Source organism: Acomys minous, assembly GCF_964271855.1.
Source record: "Acomys minous genome assembly, chromosome: 10".
In the NCBI taxonomy this organism is placed as follows: domain Eukaryota; kingdom Metazoa; phylum Chordata; class Mammalia; order Rodentia; family Muridae; genus Acomys; species Acomys minous.
The window spans coordinates 6,363,446-6,382,261 of record NC_140491.1 but is presented as its reverse complement, the minus strand read 5'-3'; the positions used below and the strand labels follow the sequence as shown (position 1 = coordinate 6,382,261).

Sequence of the window (18,816 nt, the reverse complement as noted above, 5' to 3'; positions counted from 1 at the left end):
CATTTAATTTGAGAGATTTTAAGAGATGTTTAATTTTAGAGACGTTAAGGTTGAGGTGTTTATTAGACATATCCAAGCAAAATAAAACAAAAAAGTAGAACGTGGCCTATTCTAGATCCTTAGATCCTACTGGATAAAGTAGGTAGACGCAGGAAGAGAGTGACATGCCAGAAGGTAAAACATGGAATCCAAACAGGAGGTGAAGTATGCTTTTGAGGAGAGTGAGGGTACAGCTCAGTAGAGAGCCTGCCTTGCACACACGCACTTCTGGGTGTGACCCTAGCACCACCAAACTGGAGGTGGGAGCAGGAGGATCAAGGTCATTCTTAGACACATATCAAGTTGTAGGTTGCTTGGGCTACACCAGACCCTGTCTCAGAAAAAAGAAAGAAAAGAAGAGATTCTGTAGTACTGAATTAACAGTGTTAGTAATAATATGGTGGAGAGAAAATCCATCTTATTGGTACCTGGAAGAAAAGTAGGTAGAGGGAGCCAAAGGGTAAAGGGTCCTAGCCGAGAGCAGGGCGGAAACACACGCACAAGAGCAGAAAAGCCAGAAGGCTAAATGTGCTCTCAGTGGCAAGAGCAAGGCACTGATGAGGGAGGCACTATCAAGAGGTGTCTAGATGGCAGGCTGTTGTGAAGGTTCTCTTGTCTCTATCCTGAGTGAGATGGGAAGTTAGGGGACCGCTTAGCGGAAGCGAGGAATGACCCAACCTATGGGGTCGTTGCCTCTGCCTGGAGACTTAAGCAGGATGATTGCTTAGTCTGCGAGTGCCACTTAGTAGAAAGGGTGTGATAATTAAGTCCAGGGTGACGGCAGCGGAGGGGATGAGGAGTGAGCATACTGGCTACACTTCAGGAACTGCATGGCCAAATTATCTTCCACTTGGATGAGACCAGGCAAGCAAGGATTATTGCAATTAACTGAGACGGAAATGGCCAGGCGAACAGGTTTGAAGGGAGTGGTCAGTCTTGCGCATGTTAAGTTTACGATGCCTATTAGATATGTGAGTATAGGTGTTGCATAGGCATTCTGATGTTCACAGATGGTTTTATGTTTAAAAAATTAAAGAGTGCTATTAAAACAGTATGCTTAGTATTTTGAAATATGTTATGCTAAACTGTTATTTTAATATTTAACATGTTCAATCCTGACAAAACTGGAGTGTTTGGGAGATAAATTGTCTTGTTTTTGGATTTGTTGCCACCAGAGTTGATGGTAACTTTGTTAGAATTACACAGAGATGTCATTCCGTTTTAGAAGTGGGAATATAATTATGCAGTCTGAGTGTTTCTACTTGCTTTCTATTTTAGGTCCTATTACTGCTGGATTTGCAAGATTTTTTAATACAATTTTTTCCTTTGAATTATGATTTAAATATCAAAAGATCTTAAATTTTTTTTAAAAAGGGAAGTGTTTTAGTTTTGGAAGTCAGAATGCCAAGGAAAAGGAAAAATGTTGGGGGCAATCCTTTGCGGAAGACTGCAAAATCTCAGGAAATTGTCGTGTCACGTGTTGCTAGTCGTGAGGACCCAACCACTACTCTTCCTTCCATGTGTGAGAAAAAAATTGATCAGGAAGAACTCTTCACCAGTATCTCAGAGATGTTTTCTGCTCTGGATCCTGATGTAGTGTATTTGATGCTTTCTGAATGTGATTTTAAAGGTGAGAAAAGTTTAGTTTGAATCTTTGCATCTTATAAGAAGACTTGATATTCTGTGTCACGGTGAACAGCAATGCAGAAAAATGATATTCTAATTTTTAGAGATTTATTTATTTATTATTATGTATAGTGCTCTGCCCGCATGTACACCTGAAGGCCAGAGGAAGGCATCAGATCATATTATAGATGGCTGTGAGCCACCATGTGGTTGCTGGGCATTGAACTCAGGACCTTTGGAAGAGCAGGCAGTGCCCTTAACCTCTGAGCCATCTCTCCAGCCCCTGATACTCTTATTTGTTCATCACGTGTTAAGTATCTCCCATGGACAAAGGTATTGTTTGGTATCCCTAGGGCTGTGGAAAAGTGAAGCTGGTTTCTACCATGATGAAACGTATGGTTGTAGCTCTAAGATGCATGGGTATGAGTGTAGTCCACGTTTTAGCCTCTCCTGTCTCCTCTAGACAGGTTGATGCTATTGATGTCTTTAAGTTTGTTTTCCTAACTTCTTAATAAAAATAATAGTATGTATCTTACAGGATAGGATTTTTTGGGAGAAGGTTAAAGGTTTATTTTGTTTGATATTGGTAAATACTTCAGTATATAAATAACCTTTAATAAATTGTTTAGAAGTATGTTTGCAGGCAAAAAGAAATGTTAAATTGCCTGGGTGGGTTACTGCCAGGTTAATGTTGTTTTGGGCTCTGGTTTTTCTAAGATGAAATCATTCTAGATTTAAAGGTCTTGATAGAGCCTGGTAACTTTATCATCTCAGCCACTGTGTGAGCTGTGATGTGAGCATTTCCACCCTGTCATGATACCTACCAGAATGCAGGCTCCAGGACTGCGCCTGGTGCTCAGGTGGCAGCGGGCAGTGTGCTGTAAGTGACTGATACACTTGTGTCCTGATTTTGTTTTTAGATTTTATTTGTTGAACGTATATGTATAAAGCAATGGGGAATCACAACTGTATTATCCTATGTCCTAACAAACTTATTTCTCTTTTTCAGGATCTTCTGTAGAACTTCTTTGTAAATACTTGATGTTATGAGTAGTTTGAATAATACATTGATGGCACTAAGAAAGCAGATATTCTGCCCTTTAAAAGTTAATACAATGAGATGTTTTCATTGCTTTTGCATGTTTCTCTTTGTAGCAAGATTTACACGGTTCTCTTTGGTAGTTTCCTAGTGCTCCAGTGAGCTGTATTCTGATGTATCTATTTCCAAGTTTCTCATGAATAATCATTATTACAAAGAACATTTTAGTGAAAGTAGCCTTTTTCTTTTGGCGTTTCTTGTTAGTCCCAAAGCTTTCTTTCCTGCATCACAGGTTAAGAATAGTTTGTCTGGACTTGAAAATACACTGCTAACTTACCTACCAGGGAGGTATGCCAGTTTGTAATTCACACAGCCTTCTCAGCATTGTGAACAGTTATTTTAAGATCTTAATAGGAATAAAATTGTAGTTTTCCTTAACTTTTTAAAATAAAGAGTAATTTTGAACATTTTTAATATTTGAGTTTTTTTTTTCATTTGGTTTTAAGGTTGTTTTTGTATCATAGTTTTACTTTTTTCCCAGCAATCTGTTTAAGATTTCTTTTTAATGATAATTATCTTTGTATTTTGGTGTTTTACTTCATACTGCTTTTCGTTATAAATATGCTAGTTCTTTAGTCTGGGTTTCCTCCCATGTAGGTTTCCTCCCCTTCTTCTGTTTGCTTTCCCCCTCTACCTTGGCTCAGTGTTCAGGGCTCCTTGCCTTGGTGCTTGTGCCCTGCTCTCCTGACTGACCTCCCTGCCAGGCCTGCCCCTCCAACCCTCTTTGTTTTTCTCTTAAGGGAACATTAACTGGGTGCTTACTAGGTGCCAGTCCTTGTGCAGGCACTTTTCATGGATTATCTCATTTAACCCCACAACAGCCTATGAGGTAGGTACTTTTATTATCCCATATTACAGACAAGAAGGTCAGCTTAGGAAAGCTTGTTTGAAGTAGATATTTAAACAATGGCGTTTTTGACTCCAGAGCAGAGCTGTGTCCTACAGTGCTGTGCTTTCCCCCTGTGTTTATCTTAAGACAAAACAGTATAAAACAGAAAACTTTAAAAAGGCTTCCTGATTTCAAATGCTTAAAAATTACTTTCCTTTCTTGTGGTGCCTGTTACCAAGCCCAGGCCTCACGCGTGCTAGTTAACTAGGCTCTCTGCACTGAGCAGTGGCCCTGGCGCTTGTGTGCCGGAAACCACGCCGGCTCAGCACTGGAGGCAGATGCACCAGCCCTCACCCTGTCACTGTGCGACGTGGGTCCAGTTTGCCCACTTTTCTGAGCTTTATGTTTTCTAGGATGATAGATCTTACAGTATTAGATGAGGATCCAACGAGGGGTCTGCGTAATGCTCCAAGCCCAGGTGCTGTGCCTGGTCGCTCTCCTGCCTTCACGCTCTCGCTCTCCTAGAAGACTAAGTGTGACATATTAGACCCCTCCCAATTTCACCCAGCCTCCTCCAGTTTTTTTCTTCCTTGTTTATCCTTTGCACAGAACTCTGTAAGCTAACTTTGCAAGTTTCTCTGAATACTTTAGACAGATTTTATATTTTCTTTTCTTTCTTTTTTTTTTTTAGAGACAGGGTCTCACTATGTAGCTCTGGATTTAAAAAAATTTTTTTTGTTTGTTTTTTGAGACAGGGTTTCTCTGTGTGGTCCTGCCTGTCCTGGACTCTCTTTGTAGACCAGGCTGGCCTCGAACTCACAGCAATCTACCTGCCTCTGCCTCCTGAGTGCTGGGATTAAAGGTGTGCGCCACCATGCCTGGTGCAGCTCTGGATCTTACTATGTAGACAGGCTGGCTTTGGCTTTGAACTCATAGAAATCCATCTGCTTCTGCCTCCTAAGTGCTGGGACTAAAGGCAAATTTCTATTTTCAAGCTTGGCTTTAACTTTCGTTCTGTTTAGCAATTTGATTTTTAATATTTTAAGTGCCAGATCATACATTACTTTATGTGAAATCTTTCCTTATTCTATCACTGTAGTATTTGTACATTATTAAAAAGTACACATTATTTGACTTATTATGATGTAATTATATTTTAATACACATGTTTTTATATTTAAACTTTGCAGAATCTTTTGTATTAAAAATTTGTCTTCATTAGCCAGGAATGGTGGTTCAATCCCAGCACTTGGGAAGACCGAGGCAGGCAGATCTCTGTGAGTTTGAGGCCACTGTGGTGTACAAAGTGAGTCCAGGACAGCCAAGGCTTCACAGAGAAGCCCTGTCTCAAAATAGTCTTCATTTTCATATGAAGTATTTCTGATGCATATATTCTTTATATTGTGAAAGACATAGCATGGATTGTGTGAATCAGTAAGTTTACTAAGAATGCATACTTAAAATACTTAATCTTTCATAGGACAGTCAATAGATAAATGATTGTTTAATGAATCAACTGACCTTAGGATCTTTATAAATGACCTAATATATATATAGTCTATGTGTATACTCATTAAACCGATGAAAAATTTGTGCTTGGTAGGTTTTTATTACAACTGGAGAGAACACCATCCCATGGCTCTAGCATAGCTACTTCTTTAATGTGGATTTTGAGGTGTTAGAGCAGGGCTAATTTTTAGAAGATGACCTGTATTCTGATGCATCTTCAGTACATACGTGTGTTTTGTTGTTGCTGTTATTCTCACGCAGTTGAAAATGCCATGGATTGTCTGTTAGAATTATCTGCTACTAATGGCAAGATGGAAGAATCGTCTTCAAAAAGTCCTGCTGCTTGTGAGAACGGGCCGCGTGTGTCAGGAAGTGCTTGTGAGAACGGGCCGCGTGTGTCAGGAGGTGCTTGTGAGAACGGGCCTCGTGTGTCAGGAAGTGCAAGAACAGAAGCGAGTCCTGCAGACGAGAGTGAGGACTGCACACTGGACTCGTTTCTGGATGTGCAGCTAACGGGAGACTTGGATTCCTTGATACAGAATGCCTTCGACAAGCTGAACTCTTCCCCCGATGACCAAGCGTATTCGTTGTTGCCTCTGCAAGATGCTAATAGTTTTAATGGCCCTTCAACCTTGATGAGTTCGGATTCAAATGGTGTGACCTCTGTTCTTTCTGCACAAAATACGGACTCAAACAGCGAGATTCTCAAGAATTCTGCTGCTTCAGTAGGCTCAAACCCACTAATTTCACACCCAGTGTTGAATAAACCTGAAAGTGTTGTACAGGATGGCGCACTGCCATTAGAAGGGAGCTGCCCAGAGGGGTCTCCTCCCAGTAGCTCTGTGACTCCAACAAATGACTCTGCTGTGGGCAGTGGTAGCTTTAGCGAAAGACAGAAAGAGCTTTTAGAGTCCGAGTGTCCTGGCGCGCAGCATTCTCAGGCCCTTGATGATTTGGGTACCAATGAACCTCAGGTTCCTTCACATCCTCCTCTGCACAATTCAGGGCCTGGTTTAGCTGGTACCGATGGGGATCAGAAGTCCACTTCTGCGCCTGACGTCTTTGTGCCCTCTGAGGGGTTCGGTTTCAAGCCACACAAACACCCTGAGCTGCCGCCGAAGGGGAAGGACATGAGCTATTGCCCTGTCCTCGCTCCTCTCCCTTTACTCCTCCCTCCCCCGCCGCCGCCACCAATTTGGAACCCAATGATCCCTGCTTTTGACCTCTTTCAAGGAAACCATGGCTTTGTAGCACCGGTTGTAACCACAGCTGCGCACTGGAGACCGGTCAACTACACGTTTCCACCCCCTGTCATCTCCCACACCTCCCCAACAAAAGTGTGGAGAAGCAGCGAGGGAACCAGTGCGTACCAAGTTCAGGAGGCCCCAGTGTCTCAGCCTGCGAGGAAGAAAACGACGTCCTATGTCGGCTTGGTTCTTGTTCTTCTCAGAGGGCTGCCGGGCTCAGGGAAATCCTTTCTGGCAAGGTAGGAAGTTTTATTGGCATTTTAAAAGAAAGTATAGTGCATGGCTTTGCTTAACACATGGTTAATAAGTATTTTTCCCTATTTATTTTTTGTTTATTTATTATGTATGCAGTGTTCTGCCTGCATATACACATGCAGCCCAAAGAGGGCACCACATCTCATTATATATGGTTGTAAGCCACCATGTGGTTGCTGGGAATTGAACTCAGGATCTCTAGAAGAGTAGACAGTGCTCTTAACCTCTGAGCCATCTCTCCAGCCACCCCCCCCCCCCAATCTTTTTTTTTCTTTTAAGATAACACTCTTTTCTCAGGGCAGTGGTGGCACACTTCTTTAATCCCAGCACTTGGGAGACAGAGGCAGGCGGATCGCTGTGAGTTCAAGGCCAGCCTGGTCTACAAAGTGAGTCCAGGACAGCCATGGCTACACAGAGAGACCCTGTCTCAAAAAACAAAGCAAGATAATATTCTTTTCTTTAAAAATGTTTATTGAAACCCTTTTCTCAGAAAACATAAAGATAGTTTGAAGATATTGAGACTGTGAAATACCTTTCTGTGGACGAGAGCTAATTTGATTAGGAGAAATAGTAAGTTAAACTTTGTTTATAGAAAAATCAAAAGAAAAGATCCACAGTTGATTTTTTTTTTTAATTCAGGAAAAGAAAGTAATAAATACATGAATTTTTACTGATGACTAGAAATTGAGGATTCTAGTATGTTGTTAAATAATGCTTTTAGAAACATGATTTTAAACTGGGCATGGTGATGCAGGTCTTTAGTCCTAGCACTGGGAAGACAGAGACAGGCAGATCCCTGGGCTCAAGGCCATCCTGGAACAGAAAAAGTTCCAGGACAGACAAAACTACACCTGTCTTGAAACCCTGTCTCAAACCCCAGAAAACAAAACACAAAAGAAACTTGAGTATAAAGAAGAGAGACCAATAGTAATTATAGAACTAAAAGGTTTCAAAATATTTATTTATTTTTGATGTTTTAAGACATGATCTCACTGTGTAGCCTGCCTAACCTGGATTTTACCTGGACACAGACTGGGTTGGCATTTCTCCCTCCTACAGAGTGCTGGGACTAAAAGTGTGTGTTACAACTCCTGGCCCAAAGCCTCACTTTGTTGGAAAACACAGTCCTCTTGCTTATGTTTTCATGCCAGGTAGGTTGTTAGTGCTTTGATGTGGGAGGCGAGAGTCAGGGTTAGAAGCAGCTGGTGACTGTGGCTGCAAGGGCGCGCTCCAGAGGCCTGGGCCTTGCATTGCATCATGTCTTCATTTGCTTTTTTCCTCCTGATTTTGAATTACTTTTGTATCCGTAGGCTTTTCTTTTTTATTTAGTAGTAGCAGTACATGTGTGTGTTTTGAGATAGAAAGTCTTGTATGTAGCCAAGGCCATGCATTCTGTACCTCCTGCCTGTAAACCCCCGATGGCTGGGATTACAGATGTGTGCCGTCATTATGTGGAAGTAGTGGTCAAACCCTGGACCCTGAACATGGTAGAAAAGCAGTTCACCAGCTGAGCTGCATGCTTAGCCCCAGGAATAGCAATGTAAAGTAATGTGAGTTAAGCAGTTGTGTTTGTGAGATTAGTGGGAGTGAAAGTAGTACTTCAGCCAGCTGTGGTGGGAAATAAGAAATAAGAATAAGGGTGACAGGGATAAATGCATTCCTGGGCAGGCGTGGTGAGTTCGAGGCCAGCCTGGTCTACAAAGCAAGTCCAGGACAGCCAAGGCTACACAGGAAAACCCTGTCTTGAAAAACAAGACAAAACAAAACAAAATAAAACCAAACAAGAAAAAAAGAAAAAAAAAGAAAGCAGTACTTTAAGAGGAGTAGATGTAGGGCTAAGTTTCAGGGGCCTTAGAGTTAGAAGTCAAATGTGATTTTGAGAGTGGTAACAGTTTTTGCCACAAAATAGGAGTTACATTTTTTATAGAAATACATGAGGTAATCTGGACATGAGCCGAGTTTCTTAGTGAGTATGGTCTATACCATTAAATTAGCTTATGACAGTAGGGAAATCTAATGTAAAAACAAGTGTTTTGGATTTATTAGAATGGTCATGGATAGATATCTCTTACAAAAATATATAAATTTAGAGCTGGAGAAATGGCTCAGAGGTTAAGAGCACTGTCTGTTCTTCCAAAAGTCCTGAGTTCAATTCCCAGCAACCACATGGTGGCTCACAACCATCTATAATGAGATCTGGTGCCCTCTTCTGGCGAGCAGGCATGCATGTGGGTGGGATACTGTATAAATTTTTTAATATATATTTGTAATCTCCTGTCTTCATCTTTAAGCACTGGGGTTACTGACGGGCTGCTGTGCAACACAGCAGTTGTGTGTAGGTGCTGTGGATGTCAGCGTTCTTCATGCTTGCAGAGACATCTGCAGCAGGGATGGTGGTCATGCCTGTAAGACCAAGGGTGCAGGGTCGTCCTCGCTTAGATCATAAGTGTGAGGCCAGCCTGGGCTACGTGAGACTCTGCTTCATTTCTGAATAGTTTGTATAAAGCAAAATAGATCTATTCTGGATTCGTTTTGTTTGTTTGTTTGTTTGTTTGGTTGGTTGGTTGGCTCTTCGAGACAAGATTTCTTTGTGTAATAGTCTTTGCTGCCCTGGAACTCTCTTTGTAGACCAGGCTGGCCTTAAACCCACAGAGATCCGCCTGCCTCTGCCTCCCGAGTGCTGGGATTAAAGGCGTGTACCACCATGCCTGGAGGATTAGTTTTTTTTGAAGAGTTGAACTTTTTGCTTAGAGAATTTCTAATGTAACTTGTGAATCGTGTTGCTCCTTTAGATACTCTTACTTGAAGTTTTACCATATTTGGGTTATATAATTCTCTATAAAAGAGGAGAGAATTTTGGAAAGAAAATTAAAGAAAATAATCCCCTTTTTCATTCATAGGACTTTGCAAGAGGATAACCCAAGCGGGGTCATTCTTAGTACTGACGATTATTTCTACATAAATGGGCAGTACCAGTTTGATGTGAAGTACTTGGGAGAAGCCCACGAGTGGAACCAGAACCGAGGTACGAGCAGCTCTGCGGGCTGCATGAGGTCATGCTGGGATAGGCAGGCAGCTTTCTCTAGTATTTGTAAAGAACGGTGGTGCTGTGGGCTACACATGCCACACGAGTGTGCTGCCACTGAGCATGACTGGCCCTAGCCCTAAAGAATGTGTAATATGGGGCTGGAGAGATGGCTCAGAGGTTAAGAGCACTGGCTGCTCTTCCAGAGGCCTTGAGTTCAATTCCCAGCAACCACATGGTGGCTCACAACCATCTATAATGTGATCTGGTGCCCTCTTCTGGCCTGCAGGTAGAGGGCTGTATATGTATTAATAAATAAGTATATCTTTAAAAAATAAAAAATAATTTGTAGTAAACAAAAGCCAGGATAATCCCAACACCCAGGAAGCAGAGATTGGTGATTCAGCCTGGTTCAAGGCCAGCCTGGTCTACAGAGTTAGTTCGATGACAGAGAGGGCTACATAGAGAAACCCTGTTTTATTTAAAAAAAAAAAATTATAATTCTTTATATTACACAGTAAGATGTAAGTGAGAATTAAAAGTTAAGTTTTGAGGCACAGGGATGTGTGTCCAATTCCCAGCACCCACATAAAGTCAGACATGGCCGTGTGTGTTTGTGATCTTAGTGCTGGGGAGGCAGACACAAGGAGAGACCCTGAGCTTGCTGGCCAGTTGTCTAACCAGATTGGTGAGTTCCAGGTTTTTTGAGAGACGGTGCCTCAAAAGTAAGGTGGGGAGCTATTAAGGACAACACCTAAGTCAGGCAAGGAAGTACATGCTATTAATCTCAGCTCTAGCACTGGGAGGCAGAAAAAGGTGGATCTCTGCGAGTTTGAGGCCAGCTTGGTCTACATAGAGAGTTTCAGGACAGCCAGGGCCACATAGTGAGACCCTCGCTCAAAACAAAAGAAAGTCAGCAGCAACAAAAAAAGACGTGTGATGTTGACCTCACATTCCCTCCCACCTTCCCCCCGGTGTGTGTCAATCTCCCTCTCTTCATCCCCTTCCATAAAGTAATAAAACATTTTTTTAAAGTTAGTTTTTGTAAGAGGATTGGACTGTTGTATGACAGTGTCTCGGTTTTATTTAATCTTTTTTCCTAGTGTCTCATAGCTGAAGTACTGCTGTTGTCTCGTGTGCACTAGTTTTTTGTTTTCTTCTTCTTCCTCCTTTTCTTCTCTTTTCTTCTCATCCCCTCCTTTCTCATCTCTTTCCTTTCTTTCCTTTCTTCCCCACTTCCCTTTCTGCTGTCACCTCTCTCCTCAGGGCAGAGTTGCTGGGAGTCCAGGCTGGCTTTAAGCTGTTTGTCCTCTTTCCTCATCCTTCCTGGTCTCGGTTCTGAAATGGAACATGTCCTGTTACATACTGGTGTTCTCCAGCTTGGTTCCATCTGTCCGTTTATCTGTCTCCATCCATCTCTCTCCCTCCCACCTCCCTTCCTTCCTTTCCTCTCTCCTGCCTTCCTTTCTTCTGAACTTGGTTGAACAGCAGGACCATGATGTATGAGGCAAGCTCTCTCCCTCACTAGAACAATGGAGGAAGACCCTGGAGGCCCTACTCTGGCTTTACCTGAGGCATGGGCCTGCACCTGCACACTCACTGCGTCCACCACACAAACCACACGTGTATATCTGGACGGACGGGGACACACACACACACACACACACACACACACACACACACACACACACACACACACACACACACACACACACCCTACCACCACCACCAAAGTGATGTTTTGTGGTCAAATAATGTATAAAAGTTTCACATCTGTGGCTTTGAGCTGTGAAATGAAGATTATATTTTTGTTGTTACTGTTTTTTTTTTTTTTCCAAGACAGGGTTTCTCTGTGTAGCCTTGGCTGCCCTGGACTCACTTTGTAGACCAGGCTGGCCTCGAACTCACAGCAATCCACCTGCCTCTGCCTCCCAAGTGCTGGGATTTCAGGTGTGCACCACTGTGACTGGTAGATTTTTTTAAAAAATGAAGATAATATTTAATAATATTTTGGTTTTTTGGGCCTATTATATAGCTCTAGAAATCCTGGAACTTCCCACTGATACAGTTTAGGGATCTTGGTTGGGTTCATTTTTCTCTGTCAGTTAACGAATTAAAAGGCAGGAAAAACCTGAAGCACAAAAGGCAGCAGCAGAGAGATCTCAGCACTCAGCAATGAGACAGGTGTGAGGAGCATGCGTACAACACCAGGCACACAGAGAAAGCAACACCGGGCACACCAGGCACACAGAGAAAGCCTCTGGCAAAGCAGAGACGGGCATTGGAAGCCAGAAACTGCGTCTCTTCTCGGGGGCTGGGATTTTTTAAGCCTCAGAAGAGCTTTCCTCTAATTTAGGGTTGGTCAGTTTGAAGAGAGGCAGGATGGATGGTTGATGGGTCCATAGCTGTTGGTGACAACAGGTCCTGAGCAGGCCAGTCTATCAGCAGGGCCTGCCGGTAGGAGACAGAATGCTTCATTTTAGGCTGTGAGGCGTGTGTCTCAAGTCAGGAGTGTGAGGCAGAAGTTGGCCATCTTGGAAGTTGCCCACCTTTATTACCTAGCCATGGCCCTCTCCCTGTCTGTCTGTCTGTCTGCCTGCCTGCCAGGGAGCCTGACTCCTAGTCTTTCACCACCATGCCTGCCCTGTATTTAATATTATTAAAATGCTGTGCTTTTGAACTGTGTTTTTCAGCAAAAGAAGCATTTGAGAAGAAGGTATCTCCAGTAATCATAGACAATACCAACCTCCAGGCTTGGGAAATGAAGCCGTATGTTGCACTGGTTTGTACCATAAGTTTATGTTACTGAGTTTGGAGTCACTGGGGGGAATGTCTCTTTCACAAGTGAGTCCAAGCACTTGCTTTGCCTTGAACTGCATTTTCTCTGATCTTCAGTGAAATGAGAAGAGTAAGACAACCAGTTGGCCTGAGCTTTTCAGCAAAGCTAAGTTCACTCAGCTTTGAAATTGTGATAGTCAAATGTTAACCTTCTGCCCTGCCCCTCCCCTCCTGTCTCCTCCCCTCCCTTCCCCTCTCCCTTCCCTATTCTCCCCTCCCCTCCCTTCCCTCTCCCTCCTCTACTCTCCCCTCCCCCCTCTTCTCCCCTCCTCTTCCATCTTCTCCTTTGACTTTCTTCTCACATAAAAACTATTTTTAGTTTCCAGGGTGTATCAGTAGTGGCTATTGGGCTGTATTTGGTCTTAACAGTGTGTGTGTGTGTGTGTGTGTGTGTGTGTGTGTGTGTGTGTGTGTGTGTTTATGATTTATTTCTTATTTATACAGTATTCTGCCTGCATTAAGCCAGCAGGCCAGAAGAGGGCACCAGGTCTCATCATAGATGGTTGTGAGCCACCATGTGATTGCTGGGAGTTGAACTCAGGACTTTTGGAAGAGCAGCCAGTGCTCTTAACCTCTGAGCCATCTCTCCAGCATCCGAGTGGATAATTCTTGAGTGCAGGACTCTTGTTTTATCTACCATTGAGTCTTCTGGGTGTATCGCTGTTCCTGGTTATGTAGTGACTTTATAGACTGGGCCCAATACGTGATCTGGTAAATGAAGCATTTAGGGGGTGTGTGCGTTTGTGTTACAGTCTTCCATTACCAGCAGATACTTTGCACGTGGAGTAATATACATGCTGCCTTAGTTGACTGCATATTGGAGTTCATTTTTGTTTGCTTGTTTTTTAAGACAGGGTTTCTCTGTGTAGCCTTGGCTGTCCTGGACTTACTTTGTAGAGCAGGCCGGCCTTGAACTCACAGCGATCCACCTGCCTCTGCTTCCTGAGTGCTGGGGTTAAAGGCGTGCGCCACCACGCCGGCTCATACTGGAATTCTTTATGTCCTTAACACATCCAGGCTGTTGTTTATCTCATTTGTTTCATTAATGTTATAGGTCTGGAGTCACTCAGATTCACCGGTCTCACAGTAGGTTTTAGTAAATAAGAGGCTTTATTAAATACTGGCCAAGACCCATGCTCAGAGTTTGGCTCCGGATTATGTTAGACAGGAGCTTTTAAAGACAAAACATAAAAGGCCCCTACTTCCTTCTTTCACGCAGTCAGAGGCAAGCGCACATCCTGGCATACTTGCTGCCTATATGTGATCAAGCACACATCCGTGCAGTTAGGGCAGCCAAGCTTGTTTACAGGAGAAAACCTATGTGGTTTGTTAATCTTATATGAACAGCAACCCCAGCATCCCTCGAAGTTATCTGTCCTTGGGCAAATGGGTTAGAGGTGCTTTTGTTTTATAGATCTCTTAAGCATAGTAATTTATTTGTTGTTGTATACAGTGCTCTGTCTGCATGTACTCCTGCAGGCCAGAAGAGGGCATCACATCACTTTATAGATGGTGTGGTCTCTGGGAATTGAACTCAGGACCTCGGGAAGAGCAGATGGTACTCTTAACTTCTAAGCCATTTCTCCAGCCCCACAATTTAAACTTAAAACATAATGCTAGCTATCACATTTAGTGTACTTGAACTGTTTTTTAAATATAATTCATAACCGTGTGTGTGTGTGTGTGTGTGTGTGTGTGTGTGTGTATGTGAGAGAGAGAGAGAGAGAGAGAGAGAGAGAGAGAGAGAGAGAGAAAGAAAGAAATGTATCTTTTGAAAGCTGTGTATGGTGCTACACATCTGTGAGTTCAAGACCAGCCTAGCATAGGGAGTTCCAGGATAGCCAGGGTTACATAGAGAAAGATCTATCTCAAAATGCACACCACCCCCCAAAATGTATTTTACTGTAGATACAGTAGATTTGTATTTAGCTCATTGGAAGCTGAAGTATGCTTTATTTTCTAGCCTTGGCTAAATACTCAGCCTTGGGGTGGGTTATATTGGTCTAGCTCTGTGGTCTCCCATGTTCTCTGTTCTCTTAGAGAGTTTGTGATGCTGTCTGTGTGTGAGTGCATAAGTTCATGTGCATCAAATGCATGCAGCAGCCCACTGCAGGCCAGCAGAGGGTATTGGATCCCTTGGCACTGGAATTGCAAGTGGTTGCAAGACAGCCAGTTCTACTAACTGCTGAGCCATCTCTCCAGGCCCAATACTAAATTTTCTTTAAAGGGTTCTAGTTGCTTTGGTTTTGATGTATCCAACTCTTTTGTGTTCTTTTTTTAAAATTTATTTTTATTTTTATTTATATTTATTTATTTTTATTTAGAGCTATGGTATCACTTTATAGCTCATGCTGGCCTTGAACCCTTGATCTGTTTTGTCCATTTTAGCTTCTGAGTGCTGGAATTAAAGGTATGCTCTGCTATACCCAACTTTCTTTTTTCTTATATGATTGAAAATATAAAACTGTTTTTCCAATACTGCTTTTTGTTGTTGTTGTTTTTCAAGACAGGGTTTCTCTATGTTATCTTGGCTGTCTTGAATTCACTGTGTAGACCAGGCTGGCCTCGAACTCACTTTGTAGATCAGGCTGGCCTCGGACTCACAGCGATCGCCTGCCTCTGCCTCCCGAGTGCTGGGATTAAAGGTGTGCGCCACCATGCCCAGTGGACTTTTTTTAAAAAATGAGAGATCTGGTAAATGGGTAGTGCTTGGAAAGTAGATTTCTATGGGACACATAAGTAGATGATATTGACATAGTATGGAATTAATTGAAAGGAAGAGAGGTGCATGATGTCTGAGAGAGGGGAGTCCTGAGGAAGGACAAGCAAGGTGCAGTGTACAAGTGCAGTGGTTCATGGCTGACTAGTTGCACTAGAACTCTCACACGTGGAATAAGCAGTTGCTGACAACAGGTTTTAAGTTATAATGGCATTGAATGAACATGAGGACACGGCGCTCCTGGCTGTGGTTGAGGAGAAGGTTTTGTCGTGGATAAGATGGAGAGAAAAGCCCACGGCATCCGGAAGAGTCCAGCCTGAACTTGGCCAGCAGAATTGACCAGGGCCGTGAGGGAGGGGGAGAGAAGAGGACCAGGAGAGGCACAGCCATAGTGGCCGAGTCTCACAGGAAGGAGACGGGAAGCCCAGCCTTTGGGTTGGAGAGGTTAGGATAGGGCCGTGTGAGGGGCTGGGAGAAGCCGCAGGCGCCGAGTGAGATGGGCCCGGCTTCTTTGGGACCTGACAACCATATGCGTATTTGATAATAATCTAAATGTTAAAACAATCCCTATATATTTTTGAGAATATTTCCAGATGTTTTCTCTGTGTGTACAGCTTTGTGAGTAATTTTTTTCCTCCCAAGTGAAAAATTGTTTGCTTACTTTTTCCTCAGTTTATTTTAGGGGATTGTTCTCATTCCCTCATTTAATACAGAAATTTTAAAATAATATTTTGGGAAGTTGGAGAGATGACTCAGCAGTTAAGAGCTTGGCTGCTCTTCCAGAGGCCCTGAGTTCAGTTCCTAGCAATCACATGGTGGCTCACAGCCATCTGTAATGAGATCTGATGCCTTCTTGGTGTGCATGAAAACAGAGCATTCATATACATAAAAAATGTGAATAAATAAACCTTTTGAGTTGGCTAGTGGTGGCACATGCACTTGTACTTGGGAGCCAGAGGCAGGTGGATGTCTGAGTTCAAGGTCAGCCTGGTCTTCAGGGTCTAAGTTCTAGGACTATCAGGGCTACATAGAGAAACCCTGTCTCGAGAAAAAAAGTTTATATTTATGTCTTCATTTATTAGATAAGTTCATATTAATAGTCTGACCTTTTCTGGTCTTTTGCTATTACAAATAGTGAACTGAATATTCTGCCATTTTTGTGTATTTGTTCTCTTTATACAACTATCAGTAAATTTCTGGGTTAAGGAGATTATGTAAAATTGCATCCCCCTCCCCATGTATTTCTATTCTAGTTTCTTAATTCTAGCCGACTTCAGCCTTCTAGCGTAGGCTCGGGCTGTAGCGTGAGCCAGGAGGCCCAGGAAGAGGAAGAAAGTTTAGCTATGACCCCTTCTAGGTCGATTTTCTATTTTTATTCTTTGGGTTCTCTGATGTTTGTTAAAAAAAAGAATTAGCAGCAAAGTAGAAGGAAAGAGGTGTTCCAGACCCCAGTGTGCCCCCGCCTCCAGCTTCCTCTGACTAGAATATCCTATCCCATAAAAGAAATGTGGCCGCTTCCTCAGCTCCAGTGTTTCTCACAGGAGACACACCCTCTTAGCAAAGAGCCACGTGTCGTGGTGCGCGCGTGTAATTCCAGCTTTTCTACAAAGCAAGGCCATGGCCAGTCTAGGCTGCTTGAGTCTTTATCTCTAACAAAAGCCCCCAAACAGCAGCAGCAACAGCTCCCCCTTCCAGAACCACTTGCTGTCTCTTTAAAAGAGCAGAGAGCAGATGCCTGATCAGTCCACCTGTGAGGGCCTTTCATTTTTAATGTGATAGTCTGTGAACACTGTGTTTAATTTCATGAAAAATTTATTTATTTTTTGTTTTTGTCTTTATGCAGTCTCAAAAGCATAAATATAAGGTCCTTTTCCGGGAACCAGACACATGGTGGAAGTTCAAACCAAAGGAACTTGCAAGGTAAAACTTGGAGGTTTTATATTCCACAACAATTCAATGCTTATCTAGACTTTTGTTTTTTATAGATGGTGAATGAACAAAACAAATTAGATTTTGGCTTATCCACTTAAAAATTGGTAACATTTTATATTTTAAAAAATATTTTTAAAAATATTTTAAAATTATATTATATATTATATATAAAATTAATAATATTTTAAAAAATAATTATTTTAAAAGTGTTTCCTTACTATGTATATATGGATGAGTGCAGACACCCATACGTCATGTCACTTGTGTGAAGGTCAGAGGTGAGCTTTCTGGGGACATTCTCTCCTGCCCCAGGGATTAAATCCCTATCATCAGCCCTTCAAGCAAGCACCTGCGCCTGCCCAGCCATCTTGATGACCTTAATCCCTAGTTTTATGAGGAGTTGGGGATTTATGTTTTTATAATAAATACCCAAGAAATTTCCAGTTGTCCTATAACCTTGTAATAATATGTTAATTTCTAAAACTAGAAAAGAGCCTGTGAGTTGGTACTCTCGAACTGTGTGTGTCCCGATGGGAAGGACTTGTAGCTTCTAGAATGCTAGAGAGTGGGCGGGAGGCAGCGATGGAAAAGTTGCAGATAGTTCCGGTCTCCCGGGTTTGCTCTTTGGTTGCTTGTCTTGAGTTTTAAAATGCTGTTTTAAAGAAATGAACATATGTTATTTTTTCCTTTCCACTCTGTATTCTTTTAGAAGATTTAACATAATTTTAAGATAGCTTCTGCCTGGCCTGTTGGAGCACGCCTTTAATCCTAGCACTTGGGAGGCAGAGGCAGGCGGATTGCTGTGAGTTCAAGGCCAGCCTGGTCTACAAAGTGAGTCCAGGACAGCCAGGGCTACACAGAGAAACCTGGTTTGGAAAAATAAAAACAAAACAAAGATAGTTTCTTTGTAATATTCCAACTAAGTCAATACAAACTAAAGGACAGTCTGATTTAATATATTCACAGTGTTCTATGACCGTCACTATTCCCTAGTTCTGAAACATTTTCGCTTTTTCACAAAGAAGTCATACCCAGCCCTTCTCCCTCTCTGGCAACCCCTGCTGTCTTCTCTCTAGGGGTTTTCCTACCCTGGACAGTGTATACACAATGAATAAATGGACTTTTTTGTCAGGTATCTTGCACTGAAAATGATTTCAAGGTTTATCTATGTGGCAGCATGTCATACTCAAACTTACTGTCCTTTTATATGTAATACGCCTGTATTGTGTCTGGAATGTTTGCATCTGTGCAGATGAGTCGGGTAAAGCAGCTTCCCCTCCCTCATCTGCCTTGCCTGATACTGCTATCATAAATTAACTGAGAAGTATTTCCTCTGAATTACACATCACACATGTTAGGACTTGAACGCAGTTATGTTCCTCCAGCGTTTGTAAGCAGTCAAAGTCTTGATCAGCTCACCAAGTGTTTCTCCTATTCTTCTCATTACTCTCACTAGTGATACTTTTTTTCTTTGCTTTTATTTTTTTTCTTCAAAGTGACCTTCATAAATAAAGAGCACTTCACTTGGTTGATCTTCTTTTCTGTAGTGCGCTATTTTGCTTAATCATTTATGATTTTTTATTCTATGTTCTTTGCTTTAAAATATATATTTTGCTTATTTCTGTTGTTTTTTAAAATCTTTACTTGAAGGTGTAGGTAAATCATTTTTATAGTAGGAGCGTGTGTCGCTGAAACTCT

General features: G+C 42.3%; 1 protein-coding gene across 10 annotated transcripts in view; it reads left to right on the top strand.

The window, feature by feature from the left end:
• The window catches only part of N4BP2 (NEDD4 binding protein 2), a 71,797-nt gene that overhangs the window by 20,286 nt on the left and 32,695 nt on the right, over nt 1–18,816 (top strand). For 5 of the 10 annotated variants that reach the window (XM_084797579.1, XM_084797576.1, XM_084797578.1 and 2 more), the window contains 5 exons: nt 1,318–1,669; nt 5,364–6,588; nt 9,505–9,629; nt 12,323–12,411; nt 17,030–17,106. In XM_084797579.1, the coding sequence (XP_084653705.1) occupies nt 1,441–1,669; nt 5,364–6,588; nt 9,505–9,629; nt 12,323–12,411; nt 17,030–17,106 (1,745 nt within the window). In that variant the 5' untranslated portion in view covers nt 1,318–1,440. Of the gene's footprint in view, nt 1–1,317; nt 1,670–3,095; nt 3,594–5,363; nt 6,589–9,504; nt 9,630–12,322; nt 12,412–17,029; nt 17,107–18,816 lie in introns of those variants that run through there. The other 5 variants (XM_084797583.1, XM_084797581.1, XM_084797580.1 and 2 more) reach the window with 4 other exon arrangements.